The 15,746-nt window shown below is 49.4% G+C and overlaps 2 protein-coding genes across 6 annotated transcripts in view; one reads left to right on the top strand and one right to left on the bottom strand.

Moving 5' to 3' along the window:
* The window catches only part of M1AP (meiosis 1 associated protein), a 65,168-nt gene extending 54,180 nt beyond the window's left edge, over nucleotides 1-10,988 (top strand). The window contains exons 7-10 of one of the 2 annotated variants that reach the window (XM_047068815.1): nucleotides 8,182-8,388; nucleotides 9,512-9,652; nucleotides 10,115-10,126; nucleotides 10,633-10,988. In XM_047068815.1, the coding sequence (XP_046924771.1) occupies nucleotides 8,182-8,388; nucleotides 9,512-9,652; nucleotides 10,115-10,126; nucleotides 10,633-10,815 (543 nt within the window). In that variant the 3' untranslated portion in view covers nucleotides 10,816-10,988. The remainder of the gene's footprint in view (nucleotides 1-8,181; nucleotides 8,389-9,511; nucleotides 9,653-10,114; nucleotides 10,127-10,632) is intronic. The other variant, XM_047068814.1, reaches the window with a different exon arrangement.
* A 1,089-nt stretch (nucleotides 10,989-12,077) lies between these two features.
* On the bottom strand, nucleotides 12,078-15,523 carry DOK1 (docking protein 1). 4 transcript variants are annotated; one of them, XM_047068979.1, is made up of 5 exons: nucleotides 14,888-14,998; nucleotides 14,227-14,526; nucleotides 13,983-14,076; nucleotides 13,581-13,765; nucleotides 12,078-13,342 (listed from the first exon to the last, which is right to left on the bottom strand). In XM_047068979.1, exons 1-5 carry the CDS (start codon nucleotides 14,945-14,947, stop codon nucleotides 12,512-12,514), a joined length of 1,470 nt encoding a protein of 489 aa, XP_046924935.1. In that variant the 5' UTR covers nucleotides 14,948-14,998; the 3' UTR covers nucleotides 12,078-12,511. The 4 variants fall into 4 exon arrangements, with proteins under 4 accessions (XP_046924935.1, XP_046924936.1, XP_046924937.1 ...); XM_047068982.1 differs by lacking the exon at nucleotides 13,581-13,765 and having other exon boundaries at nucleotides 13,240-13,342; nucleotides 14,888-15,523; XM_047068980.1 differs by lacking the exons at nucleotides 13,581-13,765; nucleotides 13,983-14,076.
* Between the last annotated feature and the right edge of the window lie 223 nt (nucleotides 15,524-15,746).

Genomic DNA, 15,746 nt, shown 5'->3' with positions numbered 1-15,746 from the left:
TCCTGGCCTTCCAGGATTTTCCACTGAAACCTGGTATATTATATGCATCCCCCTCCCTTGGAAAATCCCAACTCTAATCACTGTATCCTAGTATGTTAAAATGCTCTGCTTCTAAAGGCTTTCTCCTTGGATATTTTTACCTCCTGCTCCATGAAGCCCCAGTATTTGGTAAATGTGAAAAAAATGAGTGAAAAATTGGTTTGAGCACCCACCCCACACCTGCCTGGTCTCCACCTAAAGATCTGCTGGTTTCTCTGTTTCCTTGAAAGTGCCTCAGCAAGTACAAATCCTAGATTCTCAGCTCCCACCAGCTGTCCCTCCAACTCAGAATCAACTTATGCCCTCAGGGTAAAAGCAGTTTTGATTTCCTCCTTTCTCTGGATTCTTCCCTCTCCAGAGACTTAGCTATCACTCATTTTCACTGTCTCAGCACCTCCTGGCTGCCTTCATACAAATGGCTTCTGTATATTCCAGCTTTACTAGTTGTTTTAGGCAGGAGAGCCAGTCTGCCTCTGGCCATTCCATTCCACTCAGATGCAGAAGGAAATGTTTGTTAAATGTTCATTCATTCCCCCACTTTGCATCCCTTATTTGGCTAGACAGTCTATAATACATTTTCTGGTTTACTCTCAGCCAGTTGGCTGGCTCCACCAAGTTCTCATTTTCAGGTTCCTGGGTTTCCTTACAAGCATGAGCATAGCTCAATTCATTCCATGCTGTCTCTTCCACTGCCCCTTCTTTTAGAATGGTTCTTCTGAACCAGGTCCACACTGCCATAATTAAATTCTAGTCATTAATACCAGCCCACCAGTCCTTATCAGCATCATAAATGTTGTATAACTTTTCTAATTACACTTTACACACACTCTAAACCTTAGTCAACTGCAGCCTTAAGTGTTATTCCATCCCCTGATTTTCTTACTGGAGAATTGACTGTTCTGTCCTTCTGTCCTCCTCATAGGTTATTTTATTTGAGTATTTTACTTCCTTTTCCTCAAAAAAATGGCACTTCATCAGATAAGCAAGGCTCTTGATAAACCCATTCCCCAGCCCTTCCTGAAAGATATGTGCCATGCATCAATTCCCATAAATTTCACTCTTAGATCAGTCCAGACCACAAGAGAGCAATGTGTTTGTACTTCATTCTTGGGAACTTTTATAGATCTATATCTAAGAATTATTAAATTATTTTTAATTTAGCAAAATGTAATAAACATGATCTAATACTTACTCAGTAGATGTTTAACTTAAAAAATTTAACACTTCTTGGTACTTACTGTGTGCCTGAAACCGTTCTAAACACTTCACAAATACTAATTTATATAATCTCCATAATCATCCTTTGAGGAATTATAATCTGAATTTTACAAATGAAGAAATTGAGGCCCACAGAGGTTAAAGTAGTTTTCCAAGATTACACAACTAGTAAATGGTAGAGCCAGGATGAAATCCAGAAAGGTTGACTCCAGGACCCAAACTCTTAACCACTCTATAGCCATATGAAATTCATTATCATATTAACTGCAGGAGTTCTGTCAAATACACTCATTCAATAAGGATCCTTAAGATAGCTTCTCGAACACTTTTATCAGGAAAAGCTGTGGGCCTCCCTTCTAGCAAAAGTGGGTGGTTTGCATTTCTCTGAGCTTACCTAATCTTGGCTCTGTAATTGCCCTACCCTTATTTTTCCTTTGCCCAATCCCTTATTTATCTTTTTGTACTGTTGCATGTTTCTAAACTGGCATGACTGCTTTGTGGAATATGGTAGGGAATATATATATATATATATATATATATATATATATATATATAATTAATTTTTTCCAAATATTTATGAGATGAATCTATCCATCCCCAGGAAAACATAATTTCAGTTACCAAATCCTACTATGTAGTCCCAGTTATGTAGCTAATGACTCACTTTCCACATCCTCATTTCTCTTACAAAGTCATGTCTGTATGAACTAGAAAAAGAAATGAAAATACCACCTAGGTCTTTCAGTTTCCTACTTAAAATGTCAGAGTCTCTGGAGACACATTCCAGAGCTTTACAGGCCCTGTCTGCCCTAATTGGCCACAGAAGTGACAGAATTCAAGCCAGGATGTGTCTAGCAGGAGTCTAAGTACACAGGCAATGACCTGGTTGGGCTGTAAATGGGTGGGGATATGGAAAGTCCTTGGTTACATTAGGCAAAGAGTCAAGAACAAGAATCCAAGCTGAGAGTGGGGTGATAGCAGGTCAGCAACCATTTAAAAAAAAATCAGAATGAAGTTAGAGAGGGGACACAGGGGAAACAGATAATAGAACAGACAGCGGCTAGCATGGGATCAGTGGGCTTCTCATGACCCAGCCTTGTCTAATTTTTTTTGTGCTTCATATTTCACCGTGCCCCTTCCATCCTTTACTCCAGCCACACTAATAAATTACTAAGTGTTCCCCCAAATATGCTAAACTGTTCCACACTTCCCATACCCTTTTTCATGCTGCTCTCTCCTTTTGCCTCTATCCACCTGACAAATATCTACCCATTTTTTCCAGATTCTGCTTAAATACCTTCACTAGGAAGCTATTCCTGCCCCCCACCACAGCCTGCCCTCACTCATCTTTTTTGTCCCCTACCCACCCATGTACCTGTTGTCACATCTATCTTGACCTTCACAGCAGTGATAAGGGGGATGAAGTTGTACCTTAGCATTCTGGTGTGAGAAATGTCATATTATTGTATTTTTCTAAACCAAATTTAGAAAATACTAATCCCTAAGAACTAGGATGTTGACACACCCAGTGTCTTTATGAGCCTCTCCCTGGTTTATACTCAGAATCCCAGAGCCCTAATAGTCTGGAAAATGTGGGAAATGGCCCTCTGGTCTTCAATACATCTCCAATACAATGTTGAATAGAAGTGGCAAGAGCAGATACCTTTGTCTTGTTCCTGACCTTAGGGACAAAGCATCCAGTCTTTCATCACTACTTATGATGTTAGTTGTGGGATTTTTGTAGAGCCGTTTGCCAGGTTAAGTTCTACTCTGTTTCTAATTTGTTCCTGAAAGGGTTTTGGATTTTATCAAATGCTTTTTCTGCATCTTTTGAGATGATTGTGTAGTTTTTATCCTTTATTCTAGAAACATGGTGTATTACATTGTTTGATTTTTAGGTATTAAACCAACCTTGCATTCCTGGAATAAACCCCATGTGGTATATACAGTTGATCCTTGAACAATGCAGGGGGTTAGGGGTGCCCAGTTCCCTTGCAGTCAAAAATCCATGTATAACATTGGACTTCCCAAAAACTTTAATTGCTTAATTTGGCCCCAGGACATCATATTGATGGCAGACCAAGGAAATGCTAGTTTAGCAGAATTAAAGCTTTTACCTGCTATAATAAATTCCCATCTGCCCTTCTGGCAAGGCCTACAACCGTGTCATTAAACTTGTCCCTTCTACTTCTGTCTCCTCGTTAGCCACATCCTCTTCCTTTCCTTTGCTATCTGTAAAGGATCCCTTTGGCTGCAGCTAACAGAAATCGAATCCAACTCTAACTTGAGTAATTAGGAGTTTATTTTTCTAATATAACAAGAAGTAATGGAGACAGACAATTCTGAAACCAATACAGTTAATCAATGATACCATCATGGACCAGGATCTTTGCATTTTTCCACTGCAGCATCCATGGCAAATGTACTTCATCCTTATGCCTATTCCTCATGTGGCTATTACATCTTAAGACCAATCCTATTCCAGGGAGAAAGAAGGAATAGGGTAAAGAGGCAGAAGCCTGCCAACATATTAGGAAGCTTTCCCAGAAGGCCCCACACAGCAACTTCTGCTTGTCTCATTATTTAAATCAAGGTCACATGTCACCCCAGACCAATCACTGAAAGACTGAAAAATGTGTAGGGAGAAGGGAGTGGGATGCGGGAGTAGTGGCCAGTCAACCAGCAGTGGCTATGCCTTCCTTCACAGCCTTAGAAATTAGAAGTTAGGGCAGAGGTGGGGAAGAATGAGCTTGGAGCATGGCATGCCCTTCCACTCTGCCCCGTCCATACCTGTTCTAAACAGAATCAGTCCCCACCTCCTAAAATCTAAGCTCCCTAGCACCTTCTGTAGCAAACGTATCATAAATGCAGATACATTTTTACCTGTCTTCTGATAAATTCACCATCTAACTCATTCTCCTTTCTTTGGAAATTTGCAAAGGGGCACTGGGCTGGCTCAGTCGGTAGAGCATGAGATTCTTGATCTTGGGGTTGTAAATTTGAGCCCCATGTTGGGTATAGAGATTACTTAAAAATAAAATCTTAAAAAAATAGAATTAGAAAAAGCCTATTGTCATCTGTAGTCATTAAGCATTATTCAATTTGAGGACCCCCAAAACTACTCTTCTGGGACATGCTCTTGTCTTTTCTCAACTTTGCCTACCTGCCATGGCAGTTAACCATTTCCATCACAGGTACAACTGCCTGTACCTACAAGTCAACCCATTACCTGGATAACATGTTCAAGCTTGGGTCCTAGACTTTAGATCTCTACTGCCATTAACTACTGTCCAGGAAGAGGTTAGAAATTCAGAGTCCAAAATAAGGATCTTAAAGTTCAACTTTCCTATCTCTCACTTTACCCCCAAATGCTCCTGAGAATTACAGATGAAGTAATATCTTTATCAAACTCTAGTAAGTGCATTTGCTTCTCTTCCTTCCAGAACCTTACTCTAACCTCTCTTTAAATCAGCCCAGAAGTTTTAAAGCAGTCTGCAAAATCCTTTCAACTCAATCTCTTCCTAGTCCTCTGAAAGCCCACACATCAGGAGTTACTTTTGAGGGGTACTTGGGCGGCTCAGTTGGTTAAGGGTCCTACTCTTGATTTCAGCTCAGATCATAATCTCATCGTTCATGAGTTTGAGCCCCATGTGAGGCTCTGAACTGACAGCGTGGAGCCTGGTTGGGATTCTCTGTCTCCCTCTCTCTCTGACACTCTCATGCTTGTGCTCTATCTCTCAAAAATAAATAACTTTTTAAAAAAGGAGTTACTTTTGAGAGACCTCAGTCAATTCTGTATACCAGTTCTATAATAGAATCTTAGCTGTTGTCTCAAAATCAATAGGCTCAAATTTTAAGGATCATAATTTTTTGTGTGCAACATTCAAAGTTCCTTTTTTGGGAGTGCCTGGGTGGCTCAGTCGGTTGAGCGTCTGACTCTGGCTCAGGTAATGATCTCGCGGTCTGTGAGTTCGAGCCCCATGATGGGCTCTGTGCTGACAGCTCAGAGCCTGGAGCCTGCTTGGGATTCTGTGTCTCCCTCTCTCTCTGTCCCTCCCCCGCTCATGCTTTGTCTCTCTCTCTGTGAAAAATAAATAAAAACATTTAAAAAAAATTTTTTTAAGTTCCTTTTTTGTTTAATTTCTTAATGTTTATTTATTTTTGAAAGACAAAGTGTGAGCAGGGGAGGGACAGAGAAAGAGAGAGACACAGAATCCGAAGCAGGCTCCAGGTTCTAAGCTGTCAGCACAGAGCCCGATGTGGGACTCGAACTCAAGAGCCATGAGATCATGACCTGAGCCAAAGTTGGATGCTCAACCAACTGAGCCACACAGGTGCCCCTCGGGGTTTCCCAGTAATCCCACAGTGTAGCAGTCATGAATTTGTCCCATAACACTGAGGTGTAAGAAATGTCACATTGCCTAAAAAAAAAAAAAAAAAGTTCAAGAAATGTTACAATGCCATAGTTTTAGCCCCCAGTGACTTGCCACAGTGGAAAGATACTCTATTGTCTGTGGAATCGTGGAAGGGTGACCAACCACACCAGTTTGCCCAGCATTGGAGGGTTTTCTGAGATGTAGGGCTTTCATTGCTAAATGGGCAAACCAGAACAGGTGGTCATCCTAAGTATTGGACAAACGTTAATTTACAAACCTTCCCTTTACTATATATAAACTCTCAAAGGGCAAGAAACATGTCTAATGAATTTCTACATATTCATGCCTAGTGCTTCGGACATAACAGCCACCCAACGCATTCTTAATAAATAAACAAACTAGTTCACAAATGCATGAACCAGCATAAAATATAGACTAAAATAATAGGGGCAGAGGGAGAGGGAGACACAGAATCTGAAGAGGATTCCAGGCTCTGAGTGTCAGCACAGAGCCCAACTTGAGGCTCAAACTCACAGACCGTTGAGATCATGACCTGAGCTGAAGTTGGACGCTTAACTGACTGAGCCACCCAGACACCCAGATATGAGCAAAATGTTAAGAAAGCATAAACTTCTAAAGGTACCTACCACCTTCCCAGCCTACCAGATCTCCTCACAGTTCTGTGGTGCACAAAATGATGACAACTGCTTTTAAGTGTCTGGAAACTTCTGCACCACCTCCACCCCAGCACATTCCCCCTAGGGTGTAACTCTAATGCTACAGCAGGGTTTTTTGTGCTTCACTGTGTCACTTTCCACTTGTCTGCCACAAGACACTGATACTCCTCAATCCCCTTAAAATCTTTCCCCGCTGTTTGCCTTTCCTCTCCTATTCTTCCAACTTTTTGTATCAGTTAGAGTGGGTGGAGCTACTGTGCTTGCTTTCATCTTCTGTAGCAGAGAGGCTGTTATGTTTGTGCCAGGTGGAAGTGCTGACACCTCAAGCAAGAGGGCACAATTTGCAGATGATCGTAACAGTCTGACTCCACATTTCTTAAGAGTTTTGTGGTTTTCCTTGAAAAACTACCAAAGAAAATTGCCTTATTCCCATGCCTGATTTAAAAGGGCACACCTAGAAAATCTGCTAATAGGTTTGTGTGTCTCTTCTCCTGACCCATGGCACACAACAAAGTGTCACCCCCCCTGTTCTGCAGAACCTTTCACTCAGAGTCACTGCCCCTGGAATTCTGACCCTTCTTTTTGTCCTGTGACTAGCTGTGTTGATCTCAAGGATCCTGCACCCACTGGCCTCTTTGTACCTAAGCTTTTCTCTCCCTGCTGTCTCCTCCTCCTCTTGCTTTGGCAGGTGACTTTGATCACCTTCTTAAACCCTTTCTGGGTATTCTACAGATATTCCCTAACCAGCCCACTCTGATCTCAGTCACGCAGCACAAGCACATTTTGTCACCCTCTAAACAAGACCTGAATTTTCACAACAGCCCACACAAGTCTGTATTTCAAGACTGTTTTTAAGAATTGTAATTCTTGGCGCGCCCAAGTGGCTCCGTTGGTTGAGTATCCAGCTTCAGCTCAGGTTATGCTCTAGTGGGTTCATGGGTTTGAGCCCTGCATTGGGCTGGCTGCTGTCAGTGCAGAGTCCCGCTTTGGATCCTCTGTCCCCCTCTCTCTGCCCCTCCACTGGTCATTCTCTCTCTCACTCTCTCTTGCTCTCTCTCTCTCTCTTTCTCCCTCTCCCTCTCAGAAATATTTTTTTAAAAAGTTTTTTTTAATGTTTATTTTATTTTTGAGAGTCAGGAAGACAGAGCACTAGCAGGGGAGGGGCAGAGAGAGAGGGAGACACAGAATCCGAAGCAGGCTCCAAGCTGTCAACACAGAGCCTGATGCGGAGCTCGAACTCACGAACCATGAGATCATGACCTGACCCAAAGTCGGACACTCAACCAACTAAGCCACCCAGGCGCCCCTAAAAAAAGAATTGTAATTCTTAAAATTCTACATTTACCATTGAGTAATACATTAGCCATCTCCAGGGTGAACACCTACTTCAGGTTAAAGGGCATCTCTTGGGGCGCCTGGGTGGCTCAGTTGGTTTAGCACCTAACTCTTGATTTCAGTTCATGCTCACAGTTTGTGGGTTTATGGGTTTGAGCCCAGTGTCGGCACAGAGCCTGCTTGGGACTCTCTCTCCCTCTTGCTCTGCCCCTCCCCCTGCTTCCTCTCTCTCTCTCTCTCTCTCTCTCTCTCTCTCTCTCTCTGTCTCAAAATAAGTAAACATTTAAAAAATAACAAGAAAGGGCCTGTCTTGTCTCTGCATTGTGAACCGTTTTGTGTACAACTCCAACCAGGGAGGAAGAGCACTCCCTTGGGGCAACTCAGTTAGGAAGTCCCTGTCTCCCAGGACCAAAGAAAAATGGTTCAGTCCTCCCTGACACCCCCAGAGAAACTTGGGGAAGCCTTGACTGAGATAGATCTTCAAAACATGCCAAAGACTGAAGGTGAACCAGCATTTATATATGCTCTTGTTTCAGAAAAGAGAATGGCTGCTGTTGGCCAAAGGGGAGCCCCTGAGTGGAGGACACAGCCTGAGGACTCCTGCCAGCACTTTCTATGTGATTGTGCCATCACGCTCCCCCACTCTGCTGGTGAAGGCAGTGGCCACTAGGGAACTGTTGCTGCCCAGCCCCTTCCCCCCGCTGCCTGAGGACCCAACTGACGTCAGCCTTAAGACTGTGGAGGCAAGTGAAGCTCAGATCTCATGGGGCAGACAGAAGGGAGAGAAGAGTTGGGAGCTGGAGAAAAGGATACGGGAGAGGAATTAGCCTGTGGGAGAAAGGACTGGGGAGCAGAGGGAGGAGTGGTTGTTCCAAGAAGGTGGTGGAGGGTGAGAGAAGAAAGCGAAGGTAGGAACTGAGGCCAGGTGGAAGGAAGTAATGTGATGTGTGTCTGTGTGGTGGTGTCTTTCTCTGCTTTGTGCGTGTGTATCTGTTTGTTGAGGAAAAGGGGAAAAGGCAGTCAATGCAGGCATTCAGGATAGGAAGGGCTTCAAAATGAGACTCCCATGCAATGGAGAGAACTGCACTGCCACCATTTTCCCCCTCCTCCCCTCCCCCATCTTTCCCTTTCCCCCCCTTCTCCCCCCTTCTCCTGTCTTCCTTGGATCTGGATTCTGGATTTCCTCTGCCAGCCTCCTCTGGCTGAGGGCAGGAGGAAGGGCTCTGGGCAGGGAGAACTGGAGCCACATCGCTGCTGGATCACTGGCTTACGTGCAGAGAGGACAGAGCTTGGGATTGTGTTCTTGCCTTGGCGGCCACCGGGATGCAAAAAGAGGTGGGCACGAGTGGCCGTGGCTCGCTCAGTGTCTCACTTCAGAGCCAGTGGTTCCTGGCACAGGATGTTGTGGCCGGAAAACCTGACTGCTCAGGAATGCTGTGCTTGTGTGCCCTCCGGCTCCGGCTCTGCTCACCTAGCAGGCGAAGAACTCCATGTACTGCCCCTGCAGACTGTGAGCAGCCCCAGGCCTCGGTCACACCCTCTCTCACAGCCCGCACACTGGATCCCTTGTGACCCTTCCAGCACTTCAGCCCCTCTCAGAATCCCATGACACGCTTCTCAGAGCCAGAGTATTTGGTGTCCCTAGCCACTCACGGCTATACCTACTTGTTGCACTCTTACCTGACACTTACATCACAGACACTCAGACCTGGGGGCCGGAACACCCAGCGGAGACCCTCATCTACTTCAGTCTTGAGCCAAGCCCCAGGTCTTCACACATCCTCCAGTCTCTCACAGTCCAAGGTCTCTTACTGTGTTCTGTGACCTCAAGCTCCCTGGGTGAGTCTTCTCTTCTCTCTTCCACAGAGGGTGCTGGACAGCCTGGAGCTAGAGCCCACCTACAACCCCTTGCAGGCTTGGAGCCACCTGTACTCACACCTGAGCAACACCTTGACCAAGCTTCAGGGCCGGATCCAGCCAAGCTTGGAAAGCCGGGCCCTGAGAAAGGTACAGCTCCCTCCCTACTCCCTCCTTTATGCCCAGAATCCAAGAGAGACCTCCTCCCCTGTCCCTGGCTCCCCCCATCCCAGGGAGCAGCCCCCTCCCCTGGTGGAGGGGAGAACCAGGCCAACCAGGGAAGGAGAAAAAGAACAGCCCTTTACCCTAGACCAAGGAAATTACAACCCCTGTCCGGTAGGGAGGGTTTTCTGCCTGGGCACTTACATATGGTGATGTTTAGGCATCTTCACTGTGCACTTGTGATAATCCATTAGTCATGTAGCAGACCATTGTCCCACTAAGCAAATTGGCAGTACTGAGAGCACAGGTTCTGTTTAAAGAAAAGGCTGAATGGAAGGTGGAAAAAGAAATATCCAAAGGAAAGGAAATTAGCATGTACTGAACACCAGCCATTTGCCAGGTTTTGTGACCAGTGCTCTCACAAATATCTTTCTCGTTTAATCCCTACAGCATCCCTGCAAGGTAAGTGTTATGTTCACTGTACAGATGAGGAAAAGGAGGCTGACCAAGCTTAGTACATTGGAGTCCAGGCTTTCTCAACAAGGGTTACAGAGAGAAGAGTAATTGAGGGTGGAGTTATTTTTTATGAAATTTATATTCTACAGTGTTTGTATAGAATATAAATTCTTAATCTTTTCCTAATTTCTTAGTAACAGAACCTTTAGGAACTCCTGCTTTGCCTTAGCTGAAGTTACAAAAGAAAGATCTTTCCAAACTACAGTCAATCTAAAGATGGGAGCTGAGCCCACCACAAGTTAGCTGATGGACAAGCTAACAGAGAAGGAACACTCAGCCAGGAGACCGGCACTGTGGAGACAAGCCCAGGGGACTCCACTGCCCTCGACTTTGAGGCTGTCACTTAAGGGATGGGACACGTGAAGGAGTTAGGACAGGAGGCCCAACAAGGAACAGGACAGGAGATCGGGAGCCATGTCTGGGCCTCAGAGAACTCTCTGCTTTCTTTGTAGGCTGGGCAGTTGCAGACAAACCGAGTTCGAGCCACAGTGGCCCCCCTGCCTATGACTCCAACCCCTGGCAGAGCCCCCAAGATGCCAGCAGCCAGCAAGCCTTCCTCAGAAGTTTTCTTCTGGCCTTCCAAGGAGGAAGAAGTGGAGGAGCAGAAAGGGGAGGAGTATCCCTCTGGGCCCTAAGTCACCAGCACCAGAGCCTGGCGGCCCTGTTCAACCACATCCACACTAAGGCTCATACAGTGAATGGCCTTTGCTCCACCTGAGCCTCTGTGAGCTCCAGGCGACTGGGAAACAGAGCCTTTCCCTCCTCAGTCTTCAGAACTGCTGCCGCCCCACTGCTTAGTCCTGGAAGAGACACACCTGAACTTTTTCCTTCTCCAAGCAGGAACTCATTTTCTTTTGGATTATTTGATACTGTTAGCACAGTATCAGATTAAATACCCAGTAAGTCTCTACCATTGTTAGGAGCATTCCCAGCCCAAATTTCTCCTTGTAGTTCCTGGTAAACAGGTAGATGAGGTCAGGTCACCTTCGGGAAACTGGACATCAGGAGACAAGTACGAGGTTTTTAGAGCTCATGAAAAGAAGTAGGATTGAAATCGAAGCCTCATTCCAAAGGCTGCATTCTTCCCGCTACACCCACCACACTGTGGTTTCCTTCAGCCCTCAGACAGAAAAGCGGTTGGTGCTGATACCTACAGGCAGAGTGGGGGGTGGGGGGGCAGGAGGTGTCCTATAGCTGAGAAGAGAAGGGGAAAACGGTGTGGAAAAGGCCTGTTTCCTTCCTATTTCTCTCTCCCCAAGCCTGTCCACTTTTCTTTTTTCTTTTCTTTCTTTTCTTTTCTTTTTTCTTTTTCTTTTCTTTTCTTTTTTCTCTTCTCTTCTCTTTTCTTTTCTATTTTGAGAGAGAGAAAAAGAGAGAATCCCAAGCAGGGTCAGCACTGTCAGCGCAGAGCCTGATGCAGGATTTGATCTCGTTAATGTGAGATCATGACCTGAGCTGAAACCAAGAGTCGGACGCCTAACTGACTGAGGCACCCAGGCACTCCTGTCCACCTTTCCGTTGGCCCTTTCCACCTACAGAATAACTACCATTTATAAAATGCTGAATCTGCGATTCAGGTTGCACTAAGTACTTGAGAAATTTAACTCCTTTCACACAAACAACCCTGTGAAGTAGAGTCTGTTATTGGGTTTTCCCATTTTACAGGGGGTCACTGAGGAAAACTGAGGGTTATAGATGTTATATGACTTGCTCAGTATCACAGAGACAGGCTCAAGCCCACGTGGGCCCAACTGGACCACCCAGGCTCTCAACCACCACACTGCTCCACTCACCTGCGACCCCATCCTCCTTCTGTGGATTCTCCTGACCCCCTCCACACCCACCCAGCACCCCTGCCACCATGGCATCTCTGTGACTATTCACACACATAGACCTCTTAAACCCAAACTGACTTTAATGAGAATAAACTTTTTAAAATCTATGTCTCTGGCAAAGAACAATGCAGGGGTCAGGATCCAGGCACAGTTCAGCAGCTCCCTGTAGCCTCCATGTAGGCCCCTTTGACTGCACCAACTCAGAGCAAGCACCCCTCTTCATAGACCTGGTCCAGCGCTGTCCATTCCTTTGGGGAGGATGACTTAGGGGTGCCGGTCTCTCCCAAGTCCTATCCCTCACCCCTGCCACCTGTCCCACTTTCAGGACTTCTTGAGATTGATCATCCTCCCCTTGACTCCCCTGGTCCCCCTGGTGCCCTGGGCTGGCTCACACAGGACCTTCTGGCCCTCTGGTTCCTGCAGGTCCTAACAAGTATCTTTGATCCCCAGTGCCACCTTCCCATGGTCCTCCCACAGTGTCCCCAGTTTCGCCCTCTCATGTGGAGCTCTCTGCCTTGGCCTTGGTCCCTTCAGCCCCTGCCCTGGACAGCCCACAGTCCCAGCTCCCCGGGGCACCACCGCTCTTTTGGACCTGGCTGTACAGGACAGTGTCTGAACTGTGGCCTCTGCCACCGCCACCGCCACCGCCACCAGCTGCAACTCCAGGCTCAGGGAAGGGCCGGCCCCGGGGCTTGGGAGCCAGGAGGGGCTTTGTGCTCCGAGGAGGCGGTGGCACTTCATAGTCATCAGTGGCAGGGTTATAGGGGAGCTCGTAGCCCTCCTCCTTCACTCGAGCCTGGCACCACCATGCATCCTTGGGCTCCTGAGGCAAATCATAAAGGCCCCGGAGAGCAGCTGGGGCCAGGCCCTCAGGTTCATCATAGATGGGGTCCTCTTTGGGGTCCGTCAGCTTGGCCTTCAGCAACTGCTGCTGCACATGCTGGTACAAGTCCCAGTAAAGAGGTTTCTTTAACTGTGCCGCCTCCCCTGCCCGAGCAGGGGTGCTGTCCAGGGGGTCTGAGTATAGGGAATCCTGGGAAGGGCCTGAAGGAATGCGCAGTGAGTCTAAGGGTTCAGCATACAGGGCCGGAGGAGTGCCCGGGAGTTCCTGAGCGCCAGGGAGGGACACCAACTTCCCTTCTGCCGCTTCTCCTTCATGGGAATCGGCTCTGAGACTGTCCTGCCCTTGACCATCCTTTCCCTGGACCTTCTGCCGGTGAATAGCAGTTTCAACCGCCTGAAAGATATCATTCCCCTGTGCTGTCTGGAAGGTGAAGGTTCCAGGGCCTGAAGGGCAGCGGCGGCCAGCCTCAAAAGAGAACATGACCTGAAGAAAGTGTAGAGGGAAACACATTACCAGGAGCCATGAGAGATGAGTCACAGGGCCCAACCTAGTTAGGGGATCCACAAAGAAAAGACTACCTGGGGAGGAAGGGAGGGTCATGGGCTAGGCAAGGAAGGTTTATCCTGAGGACAGGGCTTCCCACCTTCCTGTCCTGCCCCACCCCACCAACCCCACAGCTAGCCCCACCTAGGAAGTCAGTGCGCCCCAACAGACCCCGCACCTTGTCCCGGCCATAGCGGCGCAACAGAGTATAAGGCCAGGAAAGGAGTGGCTCCAGTATCTGACCCTGGGCCCCTATGGTCAGGAGAGTCAGCTTCTCAGCCTCCACCCTCAGCACATAGGAGCCATGCAGGCCACAGCGCTCAGCGGCTTCAGTCCTCTGTACAGTTACCCAGAACTGGGATCCTGGAAGGAATACACAATTAGACTGGCACCTGGCCGCACAGGTGAGTGAGGGGGCTGGGGAAGCAGGAACAGGTTGCCCAAGCACTCACTTGGAAACCAGTTTCAGGAGCTTCCTACTTCCCCATGGGCCCCTGACCATTTAATCACTCCCTTCCCAAGGACACCCTTCCTTCCCCACCCCACCCCCCATCCCTGCCAGGGCCTCTCAGCCGTCTACCTTCCCAGGTGGGGCTATACAGCGAGTTCTCCAGCATCTCCAAGGCAGAAAGCTTGGGTGGGTTCTCAGCAGGCGCCAGAGCCCAACTGCCTTTCTGGAGTAAAGAGAAGAACAGTATGGAGGACCCCGCAATTCCCTCCACGTTGTTCCCAGGGTCTGAGCCAGCTCAGGCCTTTTACTGCTGTAACTGCCCCCACCCCGCGTCGCTTCTTGGCCCCGGTGCATTTCGCCCCGGCCCCCTCACCGGAAAGGCGTTTCGGCACAGCGTTTGCACCCAGGCGGCGCTGGACGGCGCGTCGGCCGCCAGCAGGTGGGAGCGCTGCGCAGTGTCCAGGCGGAAAGCTGAAGCGCCGGGCTCAGGGGGGCTCTCCACAGCCACGGGGGCCACGCTCACACACTCTGCCAGACGGATCACCTTGCAGTCCAGGCGGCGCGAGCCCCCTCGGCCCCCTCCAGCGCCCGACCCCTTGTGGTCAAAGAACTCGAGCCGCGCTACGCCGTGGGGACTGGCAGGATAGAGCACGGCCCAGGTCTTCCTCCATCTCTGGGGAGAGAGAGCGAGAGACGCTGGGGAGGGAGCGGGCGAGCACCGGCTGTCTGCGCCCCGACGGGAAAGGAGAGAACCGGCGCGGGCCGATTTCGGGTCCAAATCTTCCCTACGAATGGCGAAGTTTCCCGAGAAGGATGCCCCTCCGTCTCCCCAGGACCAGAAAGGGCGTACCCCGAGGCCGGCAGCCGCTTCTCCGCAGTGTGAAATCAACTTCGCGGGAACGTCATAGGGCTCTACAACCCCCGGCCGGCGCTCCATCCAACCCGCTGCCGCCCCCTCCCTCTCTCTCTCTCTCTCTGGGGTCTCCAGCCCACCCCTAGGTATGATGGGGCTCGGCAACCCCTGCCCCGACTACCTTGGTACCGAAACGCTGACTTTGCAAAAAGAGCGGCCCTTCCATCACAGCCCCGTCCATGGCCCCCGGCGGTTCCTTCCGCGCTTCCTGGCCCTGCGGGCTAGAGGCGGGGCGGGGGCGGGGCCGGGCCTCCGGAGGCGTTCCCGCCCCTCCCCCGGCCTTCGCGGACCGCTCAGGGGGAGCCAGGAGAGGAGCAGGAAGAAAGGGGAGGGGGTCCCCAGATAAGTTGGCGGTGCACCACTCTTAGACCCCTGCCCACAGTCCTGGGACGCGCGCAAGTGGCTTCACCAAAAGAAAGCTCGCGGTTTCGACCAGAGGGCTCTGGCGCGCCTGGGCTTAGGGGTTGTGTACGACGTCGTATGCTCAACGTGACGTCAGGGTGAAGGCCGTGACGTCACTCCGAAAACGCTAGTGGGCATTCTGGGGCACCGGAGGGACTATGTGGGCTTTCATAGCCTCGGTTCCCCTGACCGGACCCGCCCCCAGCCCGGCTGGAGTCGGGCTGTTTACACTCCGCGGAGCCCGGGAGTTGGGGGAAGGATGGGGGCTGGGGACTGGAAGGCTTCCCGGAGCCCGGAGCTGAGCCGCGGACTCCCGCCGCCCCAGGGGCCGCCGTTCGGGCCGGTCCGCGGCCCCATGGCCTTTTGCGTGTCTAGCTCACTGACCGCAGCTGCCCGGCCTCCAACCCGCGGGAAAAGAAAGCTTCATTGAGCAGGCCGGGAGGGTCGGCGGTGGGGGGCGGAGGGAGGTGGAGCGGCTGCGGCCAGCTCCACGGGGGAGGGGAGGACCAAAAGGAGAAGAGGAGGGAACTGGCCTGGGAGGAATCGAGGGAGAGGGCGGAATGTGGGAGGGCTCAAGG

This window comes from Lynx rufus, unplaced genomic scaffold (assembly GCF_022079265.1).
Source record: "Lynx rufus isolate CCGP_SWC_20201006 ecotype Redwood Valley unplaced genomic scaffold, mLynRuf1.p SCAF_8, whole genome shotgun sequence".
NCBI lineage: Eukaryota > Metazoa > Chordata > Mammalia > Carnivora > Felidae > Lynx > Lynx rufus.
This window is presented reverse-complemented; position numbering and strand designations above follow the sequence as displayed.

Bases quoted from the DNA above. Each gene is read 5' to 3' on its own strand.
- DOK1 (XM_047068979.1), bottom strand. From the start codon at position 14,947: ATGGACGGGGCTGTGATGGAAGGGCCGCTCTTTTTGCAAAGTCAGCGT. The intron at 14,527-14,887 runs GTAGTCGGGGCA...CTCTCTCCCCAG, and splicing joins GTCAGCGTTTCGGTACCAAG to AGATGGAGGAAGACCTGGGC. The intron at 13,766-13,982 runs GTAGACGGCTGA...TATTCCTTCCAG, and splicing joins GTATAGCCCCACCTGGGAAG to GATCCCAGTTCTGGGTAACT.